This window comes from Balaenoptera musculus, chromosome 13, assembly GCF_009873245.2.
Source record: "Balaenoptera musculus isolate JJ_BM4_2016_0621 chromosome 13, mBalMus1.pri.v3, whole genome shotgun sequence".
NCBI lineage: Eukaryota > Metazoa > Chordata > Mammalia > Artiodactyla > Balaenopteridae > Balaenoptera > Balaenoptera musculus.
The window spans coordinates 67,358,593-67,380,319 of record NC_045797.1 but is presented as its reverse complement, the minus strand read 5'-3'; the positions used below and the strand labels follow the sequence as shown (position 1 = coordinate 67,380,319).

The window sequence follows — 21,727 nt, the reverse complement described above, 5'->3', positions numbered from 1 at the left end:
AGGAATGAGAGTGCTGGGACAGCTTTTTAGGGGAAGGAAAGGAAAGGATTTCTTCAAAGACAAAGCAAAGCTAATATTTATTTAGTAAGTTGAGGGTCAATGAATTTAGTGCAAAGGTATAGCCTCAACTATTTTTTTTTGTACTTTGCACTAAACAAAAATTTTACGTTAAAAGTAGAAATGAGAGAGGTATCATTAATTTATTGTTATTTTAATATAGAATTACCTTTTAGAGGAAGAGTGTGGGTAGACTGTGGCCTTTCTGAGTTACTCATGTTGGATGAAGCCTGACACCCCAGGCACCAGCACCCACCTGGGGGAACCCCTTGACCTGCAGGTGTCAGGCCCGGTGGCCTTCATTAGCTTCTCTGGGGCTGGGCTCACAGATCTAATAACCACCGACAAACCTCATACTGCGTTTGGAGACTGATTCCAAGAGATTTCCCTCTGGTACAGAGCAGCTGAGAAGTCACACCCACGGTTTAGGGCCAGAGGCTGAAGAGGCCTGTGTTTGAAGCAGCAAGGGCCCCATGAGAAGTCCTTGATCCCAGGGGATGCTGAATTAAACAGCTTCAGAAGGGAGCCAAACTTTGGGGAAATGCGTTGAACCTGAAGCTTTGGGGGGGGTTTACCACTGATGAGCTAGTCTGCCTTTGAGCAACGGATAACCTTGGCCTTGGGCCCAGCCCTCTTTACGAGGAGAAGAAATCGATGGAAGGTGTGCTTTGTTCAGTAAATGGGGAGTGGTCTCGAAGGACTGAGTTGAGAAAAGGGTACCAGCTTGTTTGCCCTGTTTGTGTCGGGGCCTGGGTACTTCCCAGGCATGGAGGACAGTTGCTCCTTTGCACAATTTTCAGAAGCTCCGTTTCCCCAGGGAATACGACAACCAAACAGCTTTCTCTTGGAGCCCATTAGCCAGGGGGTAGGTGATCTTCTTTCTAAAGGTCGACTATTTTATCCTATAAACACTGCTCCCCACCCCAATCACAGCACATATCTTTCTTCTACCTTTTGCAACAAAAAATTACTTTGCTCACATATGTAAGTTGAACCCTTACCTGTAGGGTCAAAGATGGGGTTCTCTTTTGGTGTGTTTTCCCAGGGTTTTGGCTCCTTGTTTAGGCTTCCCTCAAACAGATTTCTTGACTTGGGTGCTGTATTCTGCGACATCTTGTCCTCCCCACCAACTAGAATAGAGAAGACCCCACGGGCTGAGTTAAGTGAGGTTCGGTTTGAGGGGGAGAGATGAGTATGCCCCGGGGAAGGTGGCGGAGACCACGGGCTTGGGTCTAGGCGGGATTGTGAGGCCCAGGGTAGTCTGGGTTGGGGGCCAAGTGCTGGGGACAGAGTGCACTCACTGGTGAGGTAGCAGTCCAGGCTGATGGAGATATTGCTGAAAGCCACGGTGGCTCTGGATCCTGGTCCCCACCACGCAACAATCTGCAGCCAGAACCTGTAAACGTGTCAAGAGGAGTGGGTGTGAGAAACTACACGGGTGGGTCATGTCTTGGATTCAACGTCCAGCACGAACCAAATGTGCACTGATGACCCGGCTCGCAACTGGAGCTGCTATCAGCCTCATCTAATCTCAGGGAGGCGGCGAAGGGGGAGCAGTCGACATCTCCCTACTTCTCCAGCACAGGGCACTTCCCTTTCTGAGGGACTGCTCTGTAGGTAATGGAATTTGGAGCTTGGGGCCTGAGACCAGGACTCCCGGATACTCTGAGGAGACCTCTTGTGCGTTCTGGGTGTGCAGGGTGGGCAGAAGGGCTAGGCTTCATATCAGCTGGTGCTGACAGGCGGGGCTGAAGACATTATTAAACTATTGAGATGCTTCTGTGCCAACTGATAAAGCGCCTCTGTCCCCCATGTATCCTCTGCTTGTTGATTGCCTCAGGAGGCATGGCTCTGTCCCTGGAGCCCCCTGGATTTCTCATTATCCAGCAACTGAAAGGTTAACTCCTCACACAGAGGGGGATCTCGAGGAACCCATGTCTTGTTCAGTATCAGTTCTGACTGGGGTTGGTCTCTGCAGTGCCCGACTGATTGTTAAATATTAAATGATTTGAGTGTGATCCCTGGGAGTGTTTGTAAGCAACACAGAGTGGGCCATAAGTGTTAACAGTAAACCCATGAGATATGGTTTCCTTCCATCTCTTTCACAGCTTTGGAGGATCAGGTCCTGGGACTGTGGCCAGGGAAGGCTTTAGAGTGGAATAAATAGAAAATACCTTTGGTTCATTTGTTTCCTGGGAAGTCATCCTCCTGGAAGACTTCAGTTAGCTAGCCCTGTCCTGCTGTAAAGTGAGTTTCCTGAGAACTTAAAAACCCTCTCCCACCTTTCAGAAAGTCAATCCAGCATGACCCTGCAGAAGCATGCACAGTCTCTGGTGTGGATGTTAAAATATCAAGAGAGACAACCCATGCCCACCAATTGGTGACTGGATAAACCACATATGCGGAGGCCATACAATGGAATGCTACTCCCCAATATAAAAGAATGGGCATGATTATAGGCTATAAAATGGATAGACCTCAAAAACATTACACTAAATTAAAGAAGCCAGACAGTAATTAAAGACCTCATGACACTATTCATCTACATTTTTGCATTTATATGAAACGTATAGAAGAGGCAAATCTATAGGGATTGAAAGCAGATTAGCGGTTGCCTGGGAATGGGAACAGTATTGACTGTAAACCAACACAAGGGTTCTTTCTGGGGGGACGAAAACATTCTGCAACTGGATTGTGGTGTTCTTTGCACAACTCTGTACATTTGCTAAAAGTCATTGATGTGTACACTTAAAACAGGTGAATTGATGGTATGCAAATTATAGTTCAAAAATGCTGGTAAAATGAAAGGGGAGAGGGAACTCAGACAACAGAGTTGGCAGTGTGGGGTAGCAAGAGCAGAAAACAGAAGTGTTGGCAGGAGTGGGAGGCTGACGGCGTGCAGAAGGCGGGGCGAAGGGGGCAGAGCAGGCACAGGAAACAGCCTTAGCAGAGGGAGGCAAGGCACAGAGGAAAGACACCTGAGGAGAAGGAATGTTTGCTTATGATTTGCAGTGAGGGCAGCAAAGCTTTATAGTCAGTGAGTGAACTGCCACAGAGGCCGGAAGCCCCCATCGTGCCCGTGAGTGGATGACCTCTGATCCACACGTAGAAGGGTTAAACGCTGGGACCAGAGAAGAATTACTGCCTCTTGTGGGGGAAAGACTTGAAAATCAAACTTTTATCTAAATAGTGTGTTTGTGATCAATTTTTCTTAACCAAGCTACTCAGTAAATCCGTCTACGCCTTTACCTGTCTTATGAAATCTGGTCAATCACAAATAATCCTTCTTATTTGAAAGTCACAATTAGGGGGCCCAAACCTGGTTTGATTCTGAAGAGGAAATGCCTGAATCTGCTGTACTCACGCCAACCTCACTGGTGCCTTCAGGCCACATTCCCCATGATGGGGCCCACGTGCCTCCATTAGGATAGACCGGTAAAGAGGGCTGGTGGTTGGTTGGGCTTGGCAAGAAGAGTGCCCAGTGGAGAATCCCCAAATCCTGTTCTGGGCTGGATGACTGTGCATGAGGGGTCGAACCCACCCAAATTGTACAGCCAGCTGTTGGCACCTGGCACATGCCTCTGAGACACATCTTTCATTATGACCTTGATAAGCACCCACTGAAAGGATTTTCGTTTCACGTACACCTCTCATGTATGTGTATTGGGTCCTACTTCAGACCTATAAGGGATTCTAAAAGAAATCAGACAAGATGCTGCATTCAAGTTGCTTGCTGACCAGTGGAGAGACAAAGGGTGTCTATGTCAGTGTAGAATCAGTTAGAAGGAGGTGGATACCCCATGAGAGGTGCAGGTAAGATGCTCTGAGAGCTCAGAGGAAGGAAGACTTCCACCAGGCTGCGGAGATGGGAGCACTTCACAGAGGAGGTGGTCTTCAGGTTGGTTCTGAAGGAAGGAAAGGACTCAAAGATGTGGATGTGGGGATGGAGAGCAGTGAGGAGAGGGTGTCTCCAGGAGAGGAGCTGGAGTGGGGGACGGGTCAAAGCAGGACAGGGCCCCTCCAGCTCCAGTGCGAGGGGTGTGGAAGGAGGTGAAGATGGTGAGAGGCCCATGTGTCTCACACACCTGCACTGGGTTTCTCCATAAGTCTTGGCGAGGTCAGAGGTGTGGTTTTCCTGGATCTCCACAGCGGACATGGTCTACAGATGAACTCCTAGCCGGAGCCTGTGTAACCCCCAGACACAGCCAGACCTGGGATTCTCAAGGGGCCAACAAGCGCCCTAATATTGCTGTCTCATTCTCTTTACAGCAGTTGCCAGGGTTAGGGAGATACTGCTCCCAGGCAGCAAGAAAACAGGTACTTAGAGCTACTTGGAGAGGGTGACTAGAAAGAATCACGTTCCCTGGTGGAACATCAGGGAGGCAAATCTGCCCGACGCTCCTGCACGGCAGTGGGTAAGGGGCCCTCCGTCCACCTTTCCAATTCTCCACTCAGGCTCATCATCTCCTAGACTGTCCTCCATAGGCCAAGGGGCCAGGCCAGGCACCGATTTCGGTGCTGAGCTGCATCATGGGAATACTTTCCAGGAGGGCCTGGGGATCGTGAGCAAGTAAGTTACACCTGTGTGCCTGTTGAGCATGGGGGAGAGGGCCGAAACCCCTGTTTCCCCCTAATTGATCTCTTCCCCTAAATGGATGTCTCCCCTTCCCTCTCTGCTCTCCCTGCCCCTCTCTTGCCTTCCTTCTCATTACTGAGAGATTAGAGCTGCAAAGTTCTCAACCAGCCACTGGGCCTCTTAGCATGGATGGCATGATGCAAGCTGGTGCTGGAATCGTTTCTAAATAGAAGAGTTTCTAAAGTGCTCTGCAAGGCAATGGCAGTGGCAGCTGCTGTTTCAAAGAATTTGATTGACACTGGGAATTGCACATATTTTGAGTCAGGAACACTCATAACAATCAGGGAAGACTCAGTCAGATGCCGAATCAGATGTAAACACGTGATGCTGCCTCTGTCCACCCAGGAGGCCACGCTGCCAACCCTCCCCCAAATGCTCCAGACTCCAGAGGCTGCAGGGAGGGGACACGTGGGACAAAGGTGGGTCACGCTGGGAAGCGGGGGGTGGGGCAGGGGTGAAGCAGAGGCAGTTGGGGAGTGGGGTCTGGGGATGGTGGGGCAGGGAGGGAACAGAAGACCCAACCTAGGAGCTTCTTTTCTGCGGAAGCACTAGCCAAGACACCAGGCGGTGATCAGGGCCACCCAGATCCAGCCTTCTCTACTTTGGATGGTACCTCGTAGAGTATCTTTGCCTGAACCTCAGGTGAAGAAGGTTTTGCTCATGGCTCTGCTTGCCCTCTCCTGGCTGGAGATGGGTGAGACTTCCTCAAGGCTCTCAGAGTCTTTCCGACCTAAGTGCAGACACCAAGTCACTCTCCAGAGTCAGCCACGGCTTCAGGTCTTGGGTCTTAGCACATACCAGGAGGACTGCTCTGGGACTGAGGGAAATTTCCAGCACATACCAGGAGGACTGCTCTGGATCTGAGAGAAAACAAGGTCCACGCCACATTACTGCCACGATGGCAGGGGCCAGGGGGTTCTAACAAGTGCACAGGTTACTCTGCAGCCCCAAAGCCTCAGCTCTGTGTGGGGAAAGGAAGCAGAGCCTCAGGGCCGGCAGAGCCTCTCTCTCCCTCTCCGTGGGCAGCCTGGTCAGGGAGAAGGAAAAGCCAGTTCTCTGGGGCTTGTCCAGCTCCCTTACTGAGCTGTGTCACTTCAGAGCGTAGCAGCTGAGACCCCTCCGTCTGGCCCTCAGCCGTGGGGGTTTCACTCCCTGCCCCTCCACAGTTCACACCTGCTCAGGTCTTTCTCTTTCTCCAAAGAAGACACTTTTGATTGCCTGGGTGGTTGTTGCTTTTTCCCTCTTTTCCAGGCAGTGAGGTTGGGAGCTTGTTGCTAACACAGACTTGGCTAGAGATCTTGGCTGGAGCCTGGCTTTGTATAAAGAACAGCCCCCCGACTCTGTCTCGTTTAGCTTTACAGAGAGGCCTGCTGAGAGCTGACCCAGGGGGGTTCTGCGAGCTGGCCGTTGGGGCAGAGGGCCGGGGTAGAGGGGCGGCCTTGGCATCAGGTGCCGCCCAGACCCACGGGGCAGATGTCTGCACGGGAGGTGCGGAGGCAGCTCACGTACAGCTCAGAAACACACAATCTCGTTCAGGCAACAGACTGTTAATGGACAGTGGATATAATGCCTTACTTGCCACCTTGCCAGCCTTAGGGATTGACAAACCTAATTAAGTTCACTTAATGATTTTAAATAGCTGACAAAAAGGTATGTGTCTGAATGTGGACTGAGGGACTAGGAAGGCTTTGGAGAGAGAGAAGAAAGAACGGCCGGGCTGGGTAACAGGCATTTAATGGATAGGCACCGCGGCTTGGATTCCTCTGTCGACCATTCAGCGGGCTTGGAAGGTGGGAGTGTTCCACATCCCTTTCTGCAGCTGGGGCTCTCTGGGCTCTGGCTGCTTAGGATAGGGCTGGCAGATACTGCTGAGGAAACACGCTTTCTCCAAGTTCTCACTGTGCAGTTGATTTGTTCCGCAAAAGGCTTCTAAAATGGACTGTCGCAAAGCTCGGGTCACTGTATGCATTTCTATTAGAATAATGTATGAGATGACAAAGCCCTGCTGCATCCATCCTATTATCTGTGTAATTGACTTCAGTTACCAGTGGAAGAAGAGGGGCTGATGGCCAGCCTTGGGTGCCTGGGACCAGCCTTGGCTGGGATCAATGAGGCCAGGGCCAGGCACGTGTGCCCTGATGCTAGGAGTCTTTGGCTCCGGCACGGTAGAGTAGGGGTGGGCTGGACATTCTAGGCCACACTCAGCAGTTGGGAGCCCCCCGCTTCCCCGGCAGTCCCACTCACAGAGTAATTTACCATCTCCTGATGCGGTCTCCCCTCTGGGCATAATGACATCAAGAACAGAGAGGGGAAGTCAATACAGAGTGATTCCAGGGCTGCCAAGGGCCACAGAAATCTTTCACAGTGAATCTGGCTTCTGTGAGGGAGCGCTTTGGGGTGAAATAGGGGAGAAAATGAATCTTCAGTCCGGCTGAGCAAGCGTGGAGAACTCTTCAACTTTCTCAGTCCCAGCCTTCCAGGCACTGGCTATCTCTGCTCATTCCAGAGGCTGACTCTTAAGGATCTGGTGCCCACATTTGCTCTAGCATGCCTCCTATCGGAAAGGCCCACCACAATGATGTTCTGCCAGACTGCAGAGTGGGGAGAAGTCCTTCTCTAGCAAGTTCCCATTTTGCTCTTTCATTCTCTCATTCTGTGTCCCATATATTGAGCTATCCCTGGGCCCCAGGCTTTCAGGGGAAAGGTGAAAGGGAAATCTTGCTTCGTGGAGCCCTGGCCCATCGGGAGGTATCTGTGCACAAAAATACCTGCCCCACAGGCTCGAGTGTGTCAAGTGCCCCAAGGGAGGAGAATTAATGCACTTTCCCCAGGGAGAGGTGGAGAGAGAGAGAGAGAGAGAGAGTGCATGAGAGCGAGCTTCTTGGACTGGATGTCCCCTTCTGAGTTACTGAGGCTAGATTATCTCTGGGGGCACCAGCATAAGAAGAGAGCTGAAGAAGGAAGGGCAGGGACCTCCTGGGAGCATCATCTGACTTGCCAGGTCACACAGGGAGACAGTAGCAGAGGGAAGATGGGAACTCGGGCCTCTTGCTTCCCAGGCCACTTTTTTCGCCATCCCTTGCAGAGCCATCCAAATTCTTTAATCTCGCTTAGCCTCTTATGTCCTCCATACTACTGGTGAAGTACAACCAGCCCCTAAGAGCCAGAAAGCGCCTGTACCCACTCATCTCAGAAAGACTGGGACACCTGCTCCACCTTTCTCAGGACACACAGACATTTCCAACACTAGCCTTATCCTCTACCCACTGCTGCCGTGCTGGCCTGTGGCTTGGAGGGCTCAGATGGTGCCAGAGATGGCGGCCCTCCTCATGGAGAGGAGATCCAGGGAAAGGGTGGTTGCTGGTTCCCTTCTCCCTGACACAAATATCTTTATGAGGGTGAATTAGCAGCCTTCTCTGCGGGGTGGAAGCGGAGTCTCAAAAGGTAAAGTGGGGTGAAGAATGGGCTGTATACTTGGTGGGACCCTGGGCAAGTCACTGAAACTTGTCAGGTGCACCTATGGTTTTTTAAAATCTATGTAATATGAGTATTTTCATATTGGAAGCCCTTCTTCAGTACGGGAGATTCTAGTTTGTTGTTCCTGTTTTCTATTATTTTTTATTAGAAATCTGTACTTCCTCGGGCAGTATTATAAATTACATATCTCCTCCTCTGCCTTCAAGCAAAGATTATTTGAGCAACTTCTATGAGTCAGGCACTGTGTCTGTAGCTGGGAGTATAGAGATGTCTAAGACATGGAACTTGACCTTGGGGAATATGGACAGACTTGTAATTCATATTATTCTCTGACCATGAGATTTCTAAAGTCCCTATTGGTTCTGCCCCCATAGAGCTAGAGTCTACACAACTTGAGAAAACATTGAATCTGGGCAGTGAGAGAAGTCAAGGAAGACTTTGAAGAACTGAATGCCTAGAAAAGAATGGTAGTGCTGTGGACAGGAGAATCACTCAGGTGTGAGGTGTGGGGTTGGTAGCCAGGTTGAAGGTGTGGGTGGGAAGTCAATCAGGCAGCTGGAAATCCAGCTGCTTTGCTTCAAATATCAGCAGCCCAGGTATCTCCTCAATTCCAGACTTTGTGCCTGGGAAGAGAAGGGGCTGAGAACACAGGGTTACATTTTCAGAGGCACTAAGAGTTAAGAAAAATGTATGCATCTGTTGACTTGTAAACTGAGCTGTGGATATTACCAAGAAAATCTCAAGCAGATCTGAACATCCTGTTATTCTAAAGGGCTTCACTTATTGCTGTTTTGAGCAACTACTTCTTAAACCAGCCTCACAGGCCGGATCTGTCTCACTGTTTTGCACTCTTGATTGTGGAAATGCAGCAATCAAAAGCAAAAACTTGTTCCAAACATCACAGTAAATCAATGTTAGAAATGGGATTTAAAGCTCAGAGTTGCTAATCTACTCCTTGCTCCAATGATCTGGGATGTTTTTTGAGAAAGAAACAAGGCCAGATCCTTCCAGAGTTATGAATGTTTGATTTGTATATGTCAATGCCTGGTTGCACACTGCATTGCTAAGATCCCAGCCACTCTCTCCCTCTTCTCAGAGGCCTGACCCAAGCCTGTCCCAGGCTGATGGTGCCATTTGGTAGGCAGCTCCTCCTCCAGCTCCCCTTCTCCCTTTCTGAGCTCCACTCTGAGGCTCAGATAATTTCATGTTTGGTCCCTCACAAGAGCCTCCAACAGTACTCAATCTCAGTTTCCCATCCTCCATCCCATCGCTTTGCTCATGGCTCTCTATTCCCCACAGCCCAGAGTCCAAAATACTTCACCTAATATCCACAGCCACCCTCTCCAAGGAGATTGCTCAGGATTCTCTGACATAGCCTACTTAGCTATTCTTGAACGCACACAAAACATTCCTGTCTCGAAGCCTGTGCTTATCCTGATGGTCTTCTCTGGAATGCCCTTGTCCCTTTCCCATTTCCCTCAAGACCTAAATTTTCCTCAAGGCCCAGCTTATAATAAGCCCATTTTCTCCACGCAGGCTGCCCTGACACATGGGGGTCACTGCACCGTCTGAACACTGGCCACGCTCTGTCGGACCCAGCACAACGCTCTGTGTGTTGCTGTTTGCCTCTCAATGTGGATGCTCTGTGTCCCCCACAGCATGCAGGTCCTGTGACCCGGCAAGAAGCTGAGTCACACACCCCTTTCCATCCTCTGCGCTCGATGGGGGCTTAATATAGGTTCGCTAACAATGTGACAGCCAATGACACTTCCCCAGGCACTTGATTCCCTGTCTTGTCCACAAGACATCTGGATCTGACACTTTATGCCAGTGACTTCCAAATGTGGTCGACCCTCACAGTCACTTAGGAAACTTAAAAAAAAGTTTATTCTTGGGCCCAGTATGTGATCTACTAAGTCAGAATCTCTGTGTATCTCTGTGTAATGCAGGGCCTAGGGCTCTGCATTAAAGCAAGTTTTCTAGGTGATCATAATGTTCAGCCAATTTTGTAAACCATTGTCCTATGCTGTCCTGCTAGTTTAAAGCCTTTTCAAAATACCTTTTCCTGTTTATTTGTTTAATTTTTTGTTTGTTTTTAGAAAGGAAAAATTTAGTGAGAGAAATTCTCACTAAAAGTGAGAAAGTGAGGTTTCGCTCCAACATAAAATTTGGGGAATGAAACATTCATACCTTAGAATAGATCCTGGAATTGATGTCAGCCTTGAATTATGAAGGTTCTTGGAGAAGACTGATCAATGCTCAGAGTAGCTACATAAGGAATCAGTATTCTCAAGTGACACTCTAATAGATGCCAGAGATGGGGGCCGTATTCCTTGGCTTATCCCATCACACAACACGTATATATATATTTTTTCATCAAACCTATTTCCCTTTTTTCTGGGCACAGAGCTAGGCTACATTCCCCAGCATCTGTTGCAGTTAGTTATGGCTAGGTGACGGAGTTGTAGCCAATGGAAAGTGAGCTGAAGTGATGACTCATAAACATCTTCCTATGCAAGAATCCTCCAGTGCTCTTTCCTCATTGGTTGTCTGAAGGCAAAGGATTTCAAAACTGGAGAAAAGGGTGAAGCCACAGAAAGAAGGAGCCAGGATCTCTGAATGACCACATGGAAGGCTACTTGCCAATTGGCACATTCATTTTGGATTTCACATGAGTAAGAAATACATTTCTTTTTGTACAGCCTGAGGATTGGAGGTTTAATGTTACTCTGGGTAGTGTTACCACAACTACCATATCATGTAGCACAAGCCTAGTTACTCAAGTGTGTTCAACGCACCTGACGTGGTTGGGTTGACAACTAACCCACTCCTGGAGGTGGGGTGATGGGTAAAGTTAGCCCTTGGCTGGCTGCAGGTCTCTGAGCACAGCTTCTCTCACAGCTGCAGGACTAGGGACAGGCCTGGGGGAGGCAGAATGGGTCTTAAGGAGGGAGGTCTAGAGTGCTGGGACACTAGTTCCTGCCTCCCTCTGGGAAGGTAAGGACAGCAAGGCCAAGTTGCTTGTGAAAATCCTTGAGCTTGATGGGTTTCATCAGTGCAATTCACCCTGCTTGGCCTAACATTGCGCTGGAGCCCGTCATTTATCTTCTCTCAGTTCAGCCCGATGTTAATAAGCATGTTGAGGTCCTCAGCCCCTGTGGCTTCAGGAAGGGACACGTGCTGCCACAGCTGGCTAGGGGCGGGGAGCACCTTTTGTCTTCTCCACCGCCTGTGAGGAGGGCCCTGGAAGGGCTGGGTTTGCACTGTGGATATGGACTCAGGGCAGCCAGACTCACGTCGTTGAGAAGGGCAGCTGCCATTCTGGGCAAGCAGAGCCTTGAGATCTTCCCTGCCCTTCTGCCCCCACCTCTGGTTTTGGAGCCTGTGGGGCTGCTCCTGAGTGAGTCTCTATTGTTAGGAATGAACGAACAAATGCAGGCCCACACCGGGCAAGAGTCATCGCTCTCTGCTTCTGTTGGCAATGGCTTATGTGGCAGAGGGAGAACCCCAACTGGCCACCAGAGAGAAGCCTGCTTGGAAGTGAGGAGCCCCAACAGCTGTGGCTTTATTGGGGCTCACACTGTTCTTGCTTTTGGTACCTCCCCATCCCCGGCCCTTACTGCCCTGTGATGCAACAGACTGGTTTTCCTGAAGGCCTCTCCTAATAGACAACATTCCTAGAGGGCTGGGCTGTATTGTTGTCTAGGTAAGCCCAGCACCTGGCATTCTTACTGGGTAGGCAGTAAGTGTTGGCTGGATAAATAGATACATAATACCTGGATGACCTTGGCGGTCAGTACCATTTCACACCGGAGCATCTTCACAGGGTGCTCTCTGGTGAAGTGGAAGGAGATGGAAGCAGGAGCTCTAGGGAGGAGCCTCTGGTTTAGCTGCCTGTAGGCCCTTGATTTAACCCCTTAGTTACTGAGAGGTGTGGGACAGAGCGGGCACCTCACGCTGTGAAGGAGTAAAGCACTGGGGAAGGGAGGTACATGGCTTCTGTGGGTGCAGAGAGCATCTCAGGGGAGGTTCAGCAGCTGCTGTGACAGTCGGAGCAACCTGCCCATCAGAAGGGCAGCAGGCACTGGCTGAATGGGGGGGGGGTTCCAGGGTGTGACATCCTCCCATAGGCATCTTCCTCCCTGGAGAAGGAGGGGTGGAGGCAAAGCAGTTACAAATGGAAAGTTTTGGAGAAGGGGAGGCAGGCAGTGGTGAAGAAAGCATGCGGGGCCTGACCCTCTGCTGGTTTCTCATGGGGACAGTGTGGCCTGAGTTTTCTGTGTCAGTCCTTATGGAAGTGAACTTTATTCTCTATTAAAGGTGATTCATTAAATGTATAAGCAAATGTATTTATTTTTTATGCTTTTGTTAGACATGGAACATTAATACATCTGCAAGTAAAAGATGCCTATTGGAATGTATGCTCTAGTTTTGGAGTAGGGATAGTCAAAGGCATACTAGAGTGGTGACTTGAAAAGGCACACGGGGAGGGGGCACAATGGCCTGGAAGGAAGAGGAGAGAATCTCCCTGGGCTGGTGATGCTGCCCCGCTGGGGGTGTGAGAGAAGGAAGGCAGGCAGGGTGGGGCTGGGCGGGGGGAGGTCTCTAGCAGGAGTTGGTGGTGGGGAATTAAGACAATGAATCTCAGGGGGTGGATGAAGCAAAGGAAACTAACTCAAAATGAGTAAGAGGTGTGGCCTAAAAAAATCCCCAAACCAAAATATTTTGTTAATTGTAATGGCTACTATATACCAAGTTTTCAACTATATGCCAAGCACTGTGCTTTCATTTCTTCACACATGTACATAGGAAGCGGACTAGCCTCAGGATCAAGGGAAAATTATTTCACCTCTTTAGACCTCAGTTTCCTCTTATAAAAAAGGGATTAATTATGGTATCTACCCCCAAGGGACTGTTTTAAGGATGAAATGAGATAATGCATTTTAAGTACTTGTTATAGTGACTGCCATGCAGTGAGGACTCAACAAATGCTAGCTGTAATCATCATCATTTATAACTTCCATGGCTCTATGAGGAAGCTGTGATTCAACTTACAAAACTAGGAATCAAACACAACTCTTTCAGGGGCATAACTAGCCCTGCAAACTAAGGTTCATTGGAAATCTCTGGATCTCCACTTTGGATTTTCACTCACTGAGTAGAGTACTTCTCTACTCAGGTAAGAATAAGTAATGAAAATGTCCCTCTAATGCCCTTCTCAACACAGAAGATGCTACACAAAGAGAAAGTATTGTGTATATAAAACAGAGATTCTGTGAATGAGAAACAAGAATGGACTAGGAGAAAAATCTTGGCTCTGAGGAGTTTTTGGTCTAAGTACATGAAGCCATAACTCTCAGTCTAATTGATCCCATTTGAAAGATGCCTTTGTGAAACATACCACTTGTCATTAGGACCAAGGATGCAAAGGGAACAGAAATCTAAATATCTCCAGAGGGAACATTTTCTTCTTGTTAGACTGTGTGGCTAAAAGCCTCTATAGTGATAATCCTGGGGAATAGAGCCTACATATGTGTGATAAGTTATGTACGTTCTATTTGGCTGTACGATTGCAGTGATTTGTAGGGCATGGCTTGATTCATGGTGTTTCGAAATCCATCTCGTAATGAGTTGAACTTAGTATCTGCTTCTGCGCTGTAAGCATGTCAAAGCTTAGGATGGTGTGGGAGGATTATGCTTAATTTACTAGGATATATAATTATAAAGAGGAAAACTAGGGTATGTCCCTGCTAGAGACTGACAATTAGAATAAAGGGAGAGAACTTGCGTTTTTCCATTTTGAGAAAAGGTAGAATTAATTCCAGCAGAAGGAGTGGCAGTTGAATGGCAGGGGGAGGGGGGGAAGCTGATGAAGTGGGGAGAGAATGGAGAAAACCAGTTATACGAGGGAGATGTAAAGTAATGAGATAACTTTTAAGCACACATTAAGCCAGTATTTGAATTGGTGCTGTCTTTCAAAATTACCTTGAGAGACTACAATCCTGCAGCCTGTGGAACAAAAACCACATTCATAGAAAGATAGACAACATGAAAAGGCAGAGGGCTATGTATCAGATGAGGGAACAAGATAAAACCCCAGAAAAACAACTAAATGAAGTGGAGATAGGCAACCTTCCAGAAAAAGAATTCAGAATAATGATAGTGAAGATGATCCAGGACTTCGGGAAAAGAATGGAGGCAAAGATTGAGAAGATGCAAGAAATGTTTAACAAAGATCTAGAAGAATTAAAGAACAAACAAACAGAGATGAACAATACAATAACTGAAATGAAAACTACACTAGAAGGAATCAGTAGCAGAATAACTGAGGCAGAAGAATGGATAAGTGACCTGGAAGACAGAATGGTGGAATTCACTGCTGTGGAACAGAATAAAGAAAAAAGAATGAAAAGAAATGAAGACAGCCTAAGAGACCTCTGGGACAACATTAAATGTAACAACATTCGTATTATAGGGGTCCCAGAAGGAGAAGAGAAAGAGAAAGGACCCAAGAAAATATTTGAAGAGATTATAGTCAAAAACTTCCCTAACATGGGAAAGGAAATAGCCACCCAAGTCCAGGAAGCACAGAGAGTCCCATACAGGATAAATCCAAGGAGAAAAACACTGAGACACATAGTAATCAAATTGGCAAAAATTAAAGACAAAGAAAAATTATTGAAAGCAGCAAGGGAAAAATGACAAATAACATACAAGGGAACTCCCATAAGGTTAACAGAGCTGATTTCTCAGCAGAAACTCTACAAGCCAGAAGGGAGTGGCATGATATACTTAAAGTGATGAACGGGAAGAACCTACAACCAAGATTACTCTAGCCAGCAATGATCACATTCACATTCGATGGAGAAATCAAATGCTTTACAGACAAGCAAAAGCTAAGAGAATTCAGCACCACCAAACCAGCTCTACAAAAAATGCTAAAAGGAATTTTCTAAGTGGGAAACACAAGAGGAGAAAAGGACCTACGCAAACAGACTCAAAACAATTAAGAAAATGGTCATAGGAACATACATATCGATAATAACCTTAAACATGAATGGATTAAATGCTCCAACCAAAAGACACAGGCTCACTGAATGGATACAAAAACAAGACCCATATATATGCTGTCTACAAGAGACCAACTTCAGACCTAGGGACACATACAGACTGAAAGTGAGGGGATGGAAAAAGATATTCCATGCAAATGGAAAACAAAAGAAAGCTGGAGTAGCAATACTCATATCAGATAAAATAGACTTTAAAATAAAGAATGTTATAAAAAATAAGGCAGGACACTACATAACGATCAAGGGATCAATCCAAGAAGAAGATATAACAATTATAAATACATATGCACCTAACATAGGAGCACCTCAATACATAAGGCAACTGCTAACAGCTATAAAAGAGGAAATTGACAGTAACACAATAATAGTGGGGGCCTTTAACACCTCACTTACACCAATGGACAGATCATCCAAACAGAAAATTAATAAGGAAACACAAGTTTTAAATGACACAATAGACCAGATAGATTTAATTGATATTTATGGGACATTCCATCCAAAAACAGATTACACTTTCTTCTCAAGTGCGCATGGAACATTCTCCAGGATAGATCACATCTTGGGTCACAAATCAAGCCTCAGTAAATTTAAGAAAACTGAAATCATATCAAGCATCTTTTCTGACCACAACGCTATGAGATTAGAAATCAATTACAGGCAAAAAAACATAAAAAACACAAACACATGGAGGCTAAACAATACGTTACTAAATAACCAAGAGATCACTGAAGAAATCAAAGAGGAAATCAAAAAATACCTAGAGACAAATGACAATGAAAACACGACAATCCAAAACCTATGGGATGCAGGAAAAGCAGTTCTAAGAGGGAAGTTTATAGCTATACAAGCCTACCTCAAGAAACAAGAAAAATCTCAAGTAAACAATCTAACCTTACACCTAAAGGAACTAGAGAAAGAAGAATAAACAAAACCCAAAGTTAGCAGAAGGAAAGAAATCATAAAGATCAGAGCAGAAATAAATGAAATAGAAACAAAGAAAACAATAGCAAAGATCAATAAAACTAAAAGTTGGTTCTTTGAGAAGATAAACAAAATTGATAAGCCATTAGCCAGACTCATCAAGAAAAAGAGGGAGAGGACTCAAATCAATAAAATCAGAAATGAAAAAGGAGAAGTTACAACAGACACCACAGAAATACAAATCATCCTAAGAGACTACTACAAGCAACTCTATGCCAATAAAATGGACAACCTGGAAGAAATGGGCAAATTCTTAGAAAGGTATAACCTTCCAAGACTGAACCAGGAAGAAATAGAAAATATGAACAGACCAATCACAAGGAATGAAATTGAAACTGTGATTAAAAATCTTCCAACAAACAAAAGTCCAGGACCAGATGGCTTCACAGGTGAATTCTATCAAACATTTAGGGAAGAGCTAACACCCATCTTTCTCAAACTCTTCCAAAAAATTTCAGAGGAAGGAACACTCCCAAACTCATTCTATGAGGCCACCATCACCCTGATACCAAAACCAGACAAAGATACTACAAAAAAAGAAAATTACAGAACAATATCACTGATGAATATAGATGCAAAAATCCTCAACAAAGTACTAGCAAACATAATCCAACAACATATTAAAAGGATCATACACCATGATCAAGTGGGATTTATCCCAGGGATGCAAGGATTCTTCAATGTACGCAAATCAATGTGATAACACCATATTAACAAATTGAAGAATAAAAACCATATGATCATCTCAATAGATGCAGAAAAAGCTTTTGACAAAATTAAACACCCATTTATGATAAAAAACTTTCCAGAAAGTGGGCATAGAGGGAACCTACCTCAACATAATAAAGGCCATATACAACAAACCCACAGCAAACATCATTCTCAATGGTGAAAAACTGAAACCATTTCCACCAAGATCAGGAACAAGACAAGGATGTCCACTCTCACCACTTTTATTCAACATAGTTTTGGAAGTCCTAGCCACAGCAATCAGAGAAAAAAAGAAATAAAAGGAATACAAATTGGGAAAGAAGAAATAAAACTGTCACTGTTTGCAGATGACATGATATTATACATAGAGAATCCTAAAGATGCCACCAGAAAACTACTAGAGCTAATCTATGAATTTGGTAAAGTTTCAGGATACAAAATTAATGCACAGAAATCTCTTGCATTCCTATATACTAATGATGAAAAATCTGAAAGAGAAATTAAGGAAACACTCCCATTTATCGCTGCAACAAAAAGAATAAAATACCTAGGAATAAACGTACCTAGGGAGACAAAAGACCTGTATGCAGAAAACTATAGGACATTGATGAAAGACATTAAGGATGATACCAACGGATGGAGAGATATACCATGTTCTTGGATTGGAAGAATCAATATTGTGAAAATGACTATACTACCCAAAGCAATCTACAGATTCAATGCAATCCCTATCAAATTACCAATGGCATTTTTTTACAGAACTAGAACAAAAAATCTTAAAATTTGTATGGAGACACAAAAGACCCCGAATAGCCAAAGCAGTCTTGAGGGAAAAAAACGGAGCTGGAGGAATCAGACTCCCTGACTTCAGACTATACTACAAAGCTACAGTAATCAAGACAATATGGTACTGGCATAAAAACAGAAACATAGATCAATGGAACAAGATAGAAAGCCCAGAGGTAAACCCATGCACCTATGGTCAACTAATCTATGACAAAGGAGGCAAGGATATACAATGGAGAAAAGACAGTCTCTTCAATAAGTGGTGCTAGGAAAACTGGACAGCTACATGTAAAAGAATGAAATTAGAACACTCCCTAACACCATACACAAAAATAAACTCAAAATGGATTAGAGAACTAAATGTAAGACCGGACACTATAAAACTCTTAGAGGAAAACATAGGAAGAACACTCTTTGACGTAAATCACAGCAAGATCTTTTTTGATCCACCTCCTAGAGTAATGGAAATAAAAACAAAAATAAACAAATGGGACATAATTTTGCACAGCAAAGGAAACCATAAACAAGATGAAAGGAAATCCCTCAGAATGGGAGAAAATATTTGCAAACGAATCAACGGACAAAGGCTTTATCTCCAAAATATATAAACAGCTCATGCAGCTCAATATTAAAAAAACAAACAACTCAATCCAAAAATGGGCAGAAGACCTAAATAGACATTTCTCCAAAGAAGACATACAGATGGCCACGAAGCACATGAAAAGATGCTCAACATCACTAATTATTAGAGAAATGCAAATCAAAACTACAATGAGCTATCACCTCACGCCAGTTACAATGGGCATCCCTCAGAAGATCTACAAACAACAAATGCTGGAGAGGGTGTGGAGAAAAGGGAACCCTCTTGCACTGTTGGTGGGAATGTAAATTGATACAGCTACTATGGAGAACAGTATGGAGGTTCCTTGAAAAACTAAAAATAGACCTACCATACAACCCAGCAATCCCACTACTGGGCATATACCCTGAGAAAACCATAATTCAAAAAGACACATGCACCCCAATGTTCACTGCAGCACTATTTACAATAGCCAAGTCATGGAAGCAACCTAAATGCCCATCGACAGACGACTGGATAAAGAAGTTGTGGTACATATATACAATGGAATATTACTCAGCCATACAAAGGAATGAAATTGGGTCATTTGTAGAGACGTGGATGGATCTAGAGACTGTCATACAGAGTGAAGTAAATCAGAAAGAGAAAAACAAATATCATATATTAACGCATATATGTGGAACCTAGAAAAATGGTACAGATGAACCGGTTTCCAGGGCAGAAATAGAGACACAGATGTAGAGAACAAATGTATGGACACCAAGGGGGGAAAGCAGCAGGGGGTGGGGAGGGTGAGATGATGAATTGGGAGATTGGGATTGATATGTATACACTGATGTGTATAAAATGGATGAGTAATAAGAACCTGCTGTATAAAAAAGTAAATAAAATTAAATTAAAAAGAAAGGTTAAAGTTTTTTTAAAAATAGAAAAAAAATTACCTTGAGAGCACATATCTCTACTCCAGGGACGTTGCCACTGCTCAAAACATTTTGGGCACTTCTCTTGGAGCTTTTTCTTGCTACTATTTATAGTAGGTTGTAAAGTTCCTATCATTTCATGATGAAGACAGACTATGGCATTGCTTCTATCACTTTGCTGGTTTGTAAATGGACAGAAGAAATAAACTTCCATGGATCAATGCCTCCCTGTCAGCAGCCTGTATACACCTATGGCATATTCTCTGAGTCTTGACAGGACTACTGTGAGGTGGGAGCAATCTGAATACAGCTCTTTACTCTCAAGTGCCCAGTTCTGGGTCTCCCTACTCACAAGGACCAGGGCACACAATTAAGATCAAAGTCTTTCTTACAAAGTGATTTTGGCAGGACAGTGCCCAGAGACAAAGAGAGCGCAGGTACCAGGCAAGTCTCTAAAGAGAACTCCTTGTCACAAGAGTAACAAATGCTGTTTGGGTTCATCTGATGGGACACAGGTATTGCTCTGATATACAGAACACTGTGTAGTAGTATTTCTTAAAATGTGATTCTATCTGTTTTGTTAGTCGCAGTTTGAACAGAGGAAGAATATTAGATGGATTCCAATAAGTGAAATTCTCAGTTAATTCAGCTGGAATTTGAAAATACATGCAATTTCCCTCAATACTTCATTCTGTCAACATGCATTTATTGGGCATACTATGTGTTAGGTATGGTACTAGACAATCAGGAAACTGCAATATAAGACAGACCTGATTCCTGCCTTGCTGGCGTGTATATTTAGATAATAAAAAACAGAGAGCAAAGAGTGATAAGTCATTATAAGGGTGTTTCAAGAGTCATGAGACTGTATTGTATGTATACTATACAGTCTAGGGGTCTGGGGACGCTTCTTTAAAAAGTTAAGGAAGAGTAGTAATCAGGGAGATGGAAGGTAGAAGAACATTCCGTGTGGAGAGAATGGCAGGTGCAAAAGCCTGGAAGTAAGAACTTATCATGATGCAACTGAGTTGAAAGAAGTTTAGTGAGGTTACCAGGTAGAGTAATAGAAGAATGTATAAAAAGGGGCTGGTGAGGTTATGGTTGGATAGAGCACATGTGGGCCTAAATGAAGGTCTCTTTAAAGGAAATTGAAAGGCACTCTAAAAACCACAGAAGCCATGGAAGGATGTAAAAAATGAGAAATAATTAGATTTACATTTCAGAAAGTTTATTCCAGCTTCCTTGTGTAGACTGGATTGGTTGGGGATAAAAAATGGAGGCAAGGAGACAAGACAGGAGGTCACTGCCATATCTACGTGGAGGCTAGTTTCATGTAATGCCCAGGGGCTATGATGAGTTTCTAGAGCCTGAGAGCTCTTTAGGGCTAATCCATAAGCCCTAATAAAGTTGCTTTTAGAACTTTGTAATGTATGGAGGTTGGGGAACCTGGGAGCAGAGGTGATTTGGGACAGCATAGGGAATGAAGTCCTTGCCCTCTCAAGGTCCATGGCTGGGGAGCTGTCCAAGAGGCAGGTGCTGAATAGCTGAAGCCAGGACCTGCCTAATGACACTTCATGGGATGTGGGCAGATGGTAAGGTGCCAATGTCTATCTCAGGGTCAGGAGGAAGGGAGTTGATCTTTGCCTTTTATCCATTTTCTTTGTCTCTTTCCCTTATTTATTTTCTTCCTCTACCTTCTCCATCCTCCCATTTTCATTTTCTGGCAATCTAGGCAACTATAGCTCACTCTCCCTGAAAGTAAGAGGGAGAATGTGCTTCCCTTTTATAAAAAGTCTACAGAGCATTGATGACCATAAATTCACATGAACACTTACCCCCACCTTAGGGTTGCATGACTGGTTATTATTGCTAAACTGGCCATCTTAGCCTTTTCTGAGGCTAGATGGGGAGATATTATTATTATTATTATATCATAGTTATTATTAGTAGTGACTACTGACTAAGCATTCACTGTGAGCCAGGCAGTTCACCAAGCACTCTACTTCTCCAAGCCTAAGAGGTAGACTTTATTATCTTTGTTTAATAGAATATGGCTTGGGACTTCCCTGGTGGTGCAGTGGTTAAGAATCTGCCTGCTGATGCAGGGGACATGGGTTCAATCCCTGGTCCTGGAAGATCCCACATGCCACGGAGCAGCTAAGCCCATGAGCCACAACTACTGAGCCTGTGTGCCACAACTACTGAAGCCCGCACACCTAGAGCCTGTGCTCCGCAACAAGAGAAGCCGCTGCAATAAGCCCACGCACCGCAAAGAAGACCCAATGCAGCAAAAAATAAATAAATAAAATAAATACATTTAAAAAATAATAGAATATGACTTGACTTGGAAGATCAGTGGTTGTGATTTGTGCCACTTATTCAATAAATTATCTGAGGCCACAAAACTAAGGGATGATGATGGAGGGTGTGGGAAATAAACTTCACTGGCATGTACTACACATAGATGCTTTTGACAGTTATTTTATTTAGTTTTGTAATAATCCTGTAA

The 21,727-nt window shown here is 45.0% G+C and overlaps 1 protein-coding gene across 1 annotated transcript in view; it reads right to left on the bottom strand.

The window, feature by feature from the left end:
• Positions 1 to 21,727, bottom strand: part of ALK (ALK receptor tyrosine kinase) — a 738,293-nt gene that overhangs the window by 71,590 nt on the left and 644,976 nt on the right. The window contains exons 11-12 of the mRNA XM_036872826.1: positions 1,359 to 1,453; positions 1,059 to 1,187 (exon numbers count right to left, since the gene is read on the bottom strand). Coding sequence (XP_036728721.1) covers positions 1,059 to 1,187; positions 1,359 to 1,453 — 224 coding nt within the window. The remainder of the gene's footprint in view (positions 1 to 1,058; positions 1,188 to 1,358; positions 1,454 to 21,727) is intronic.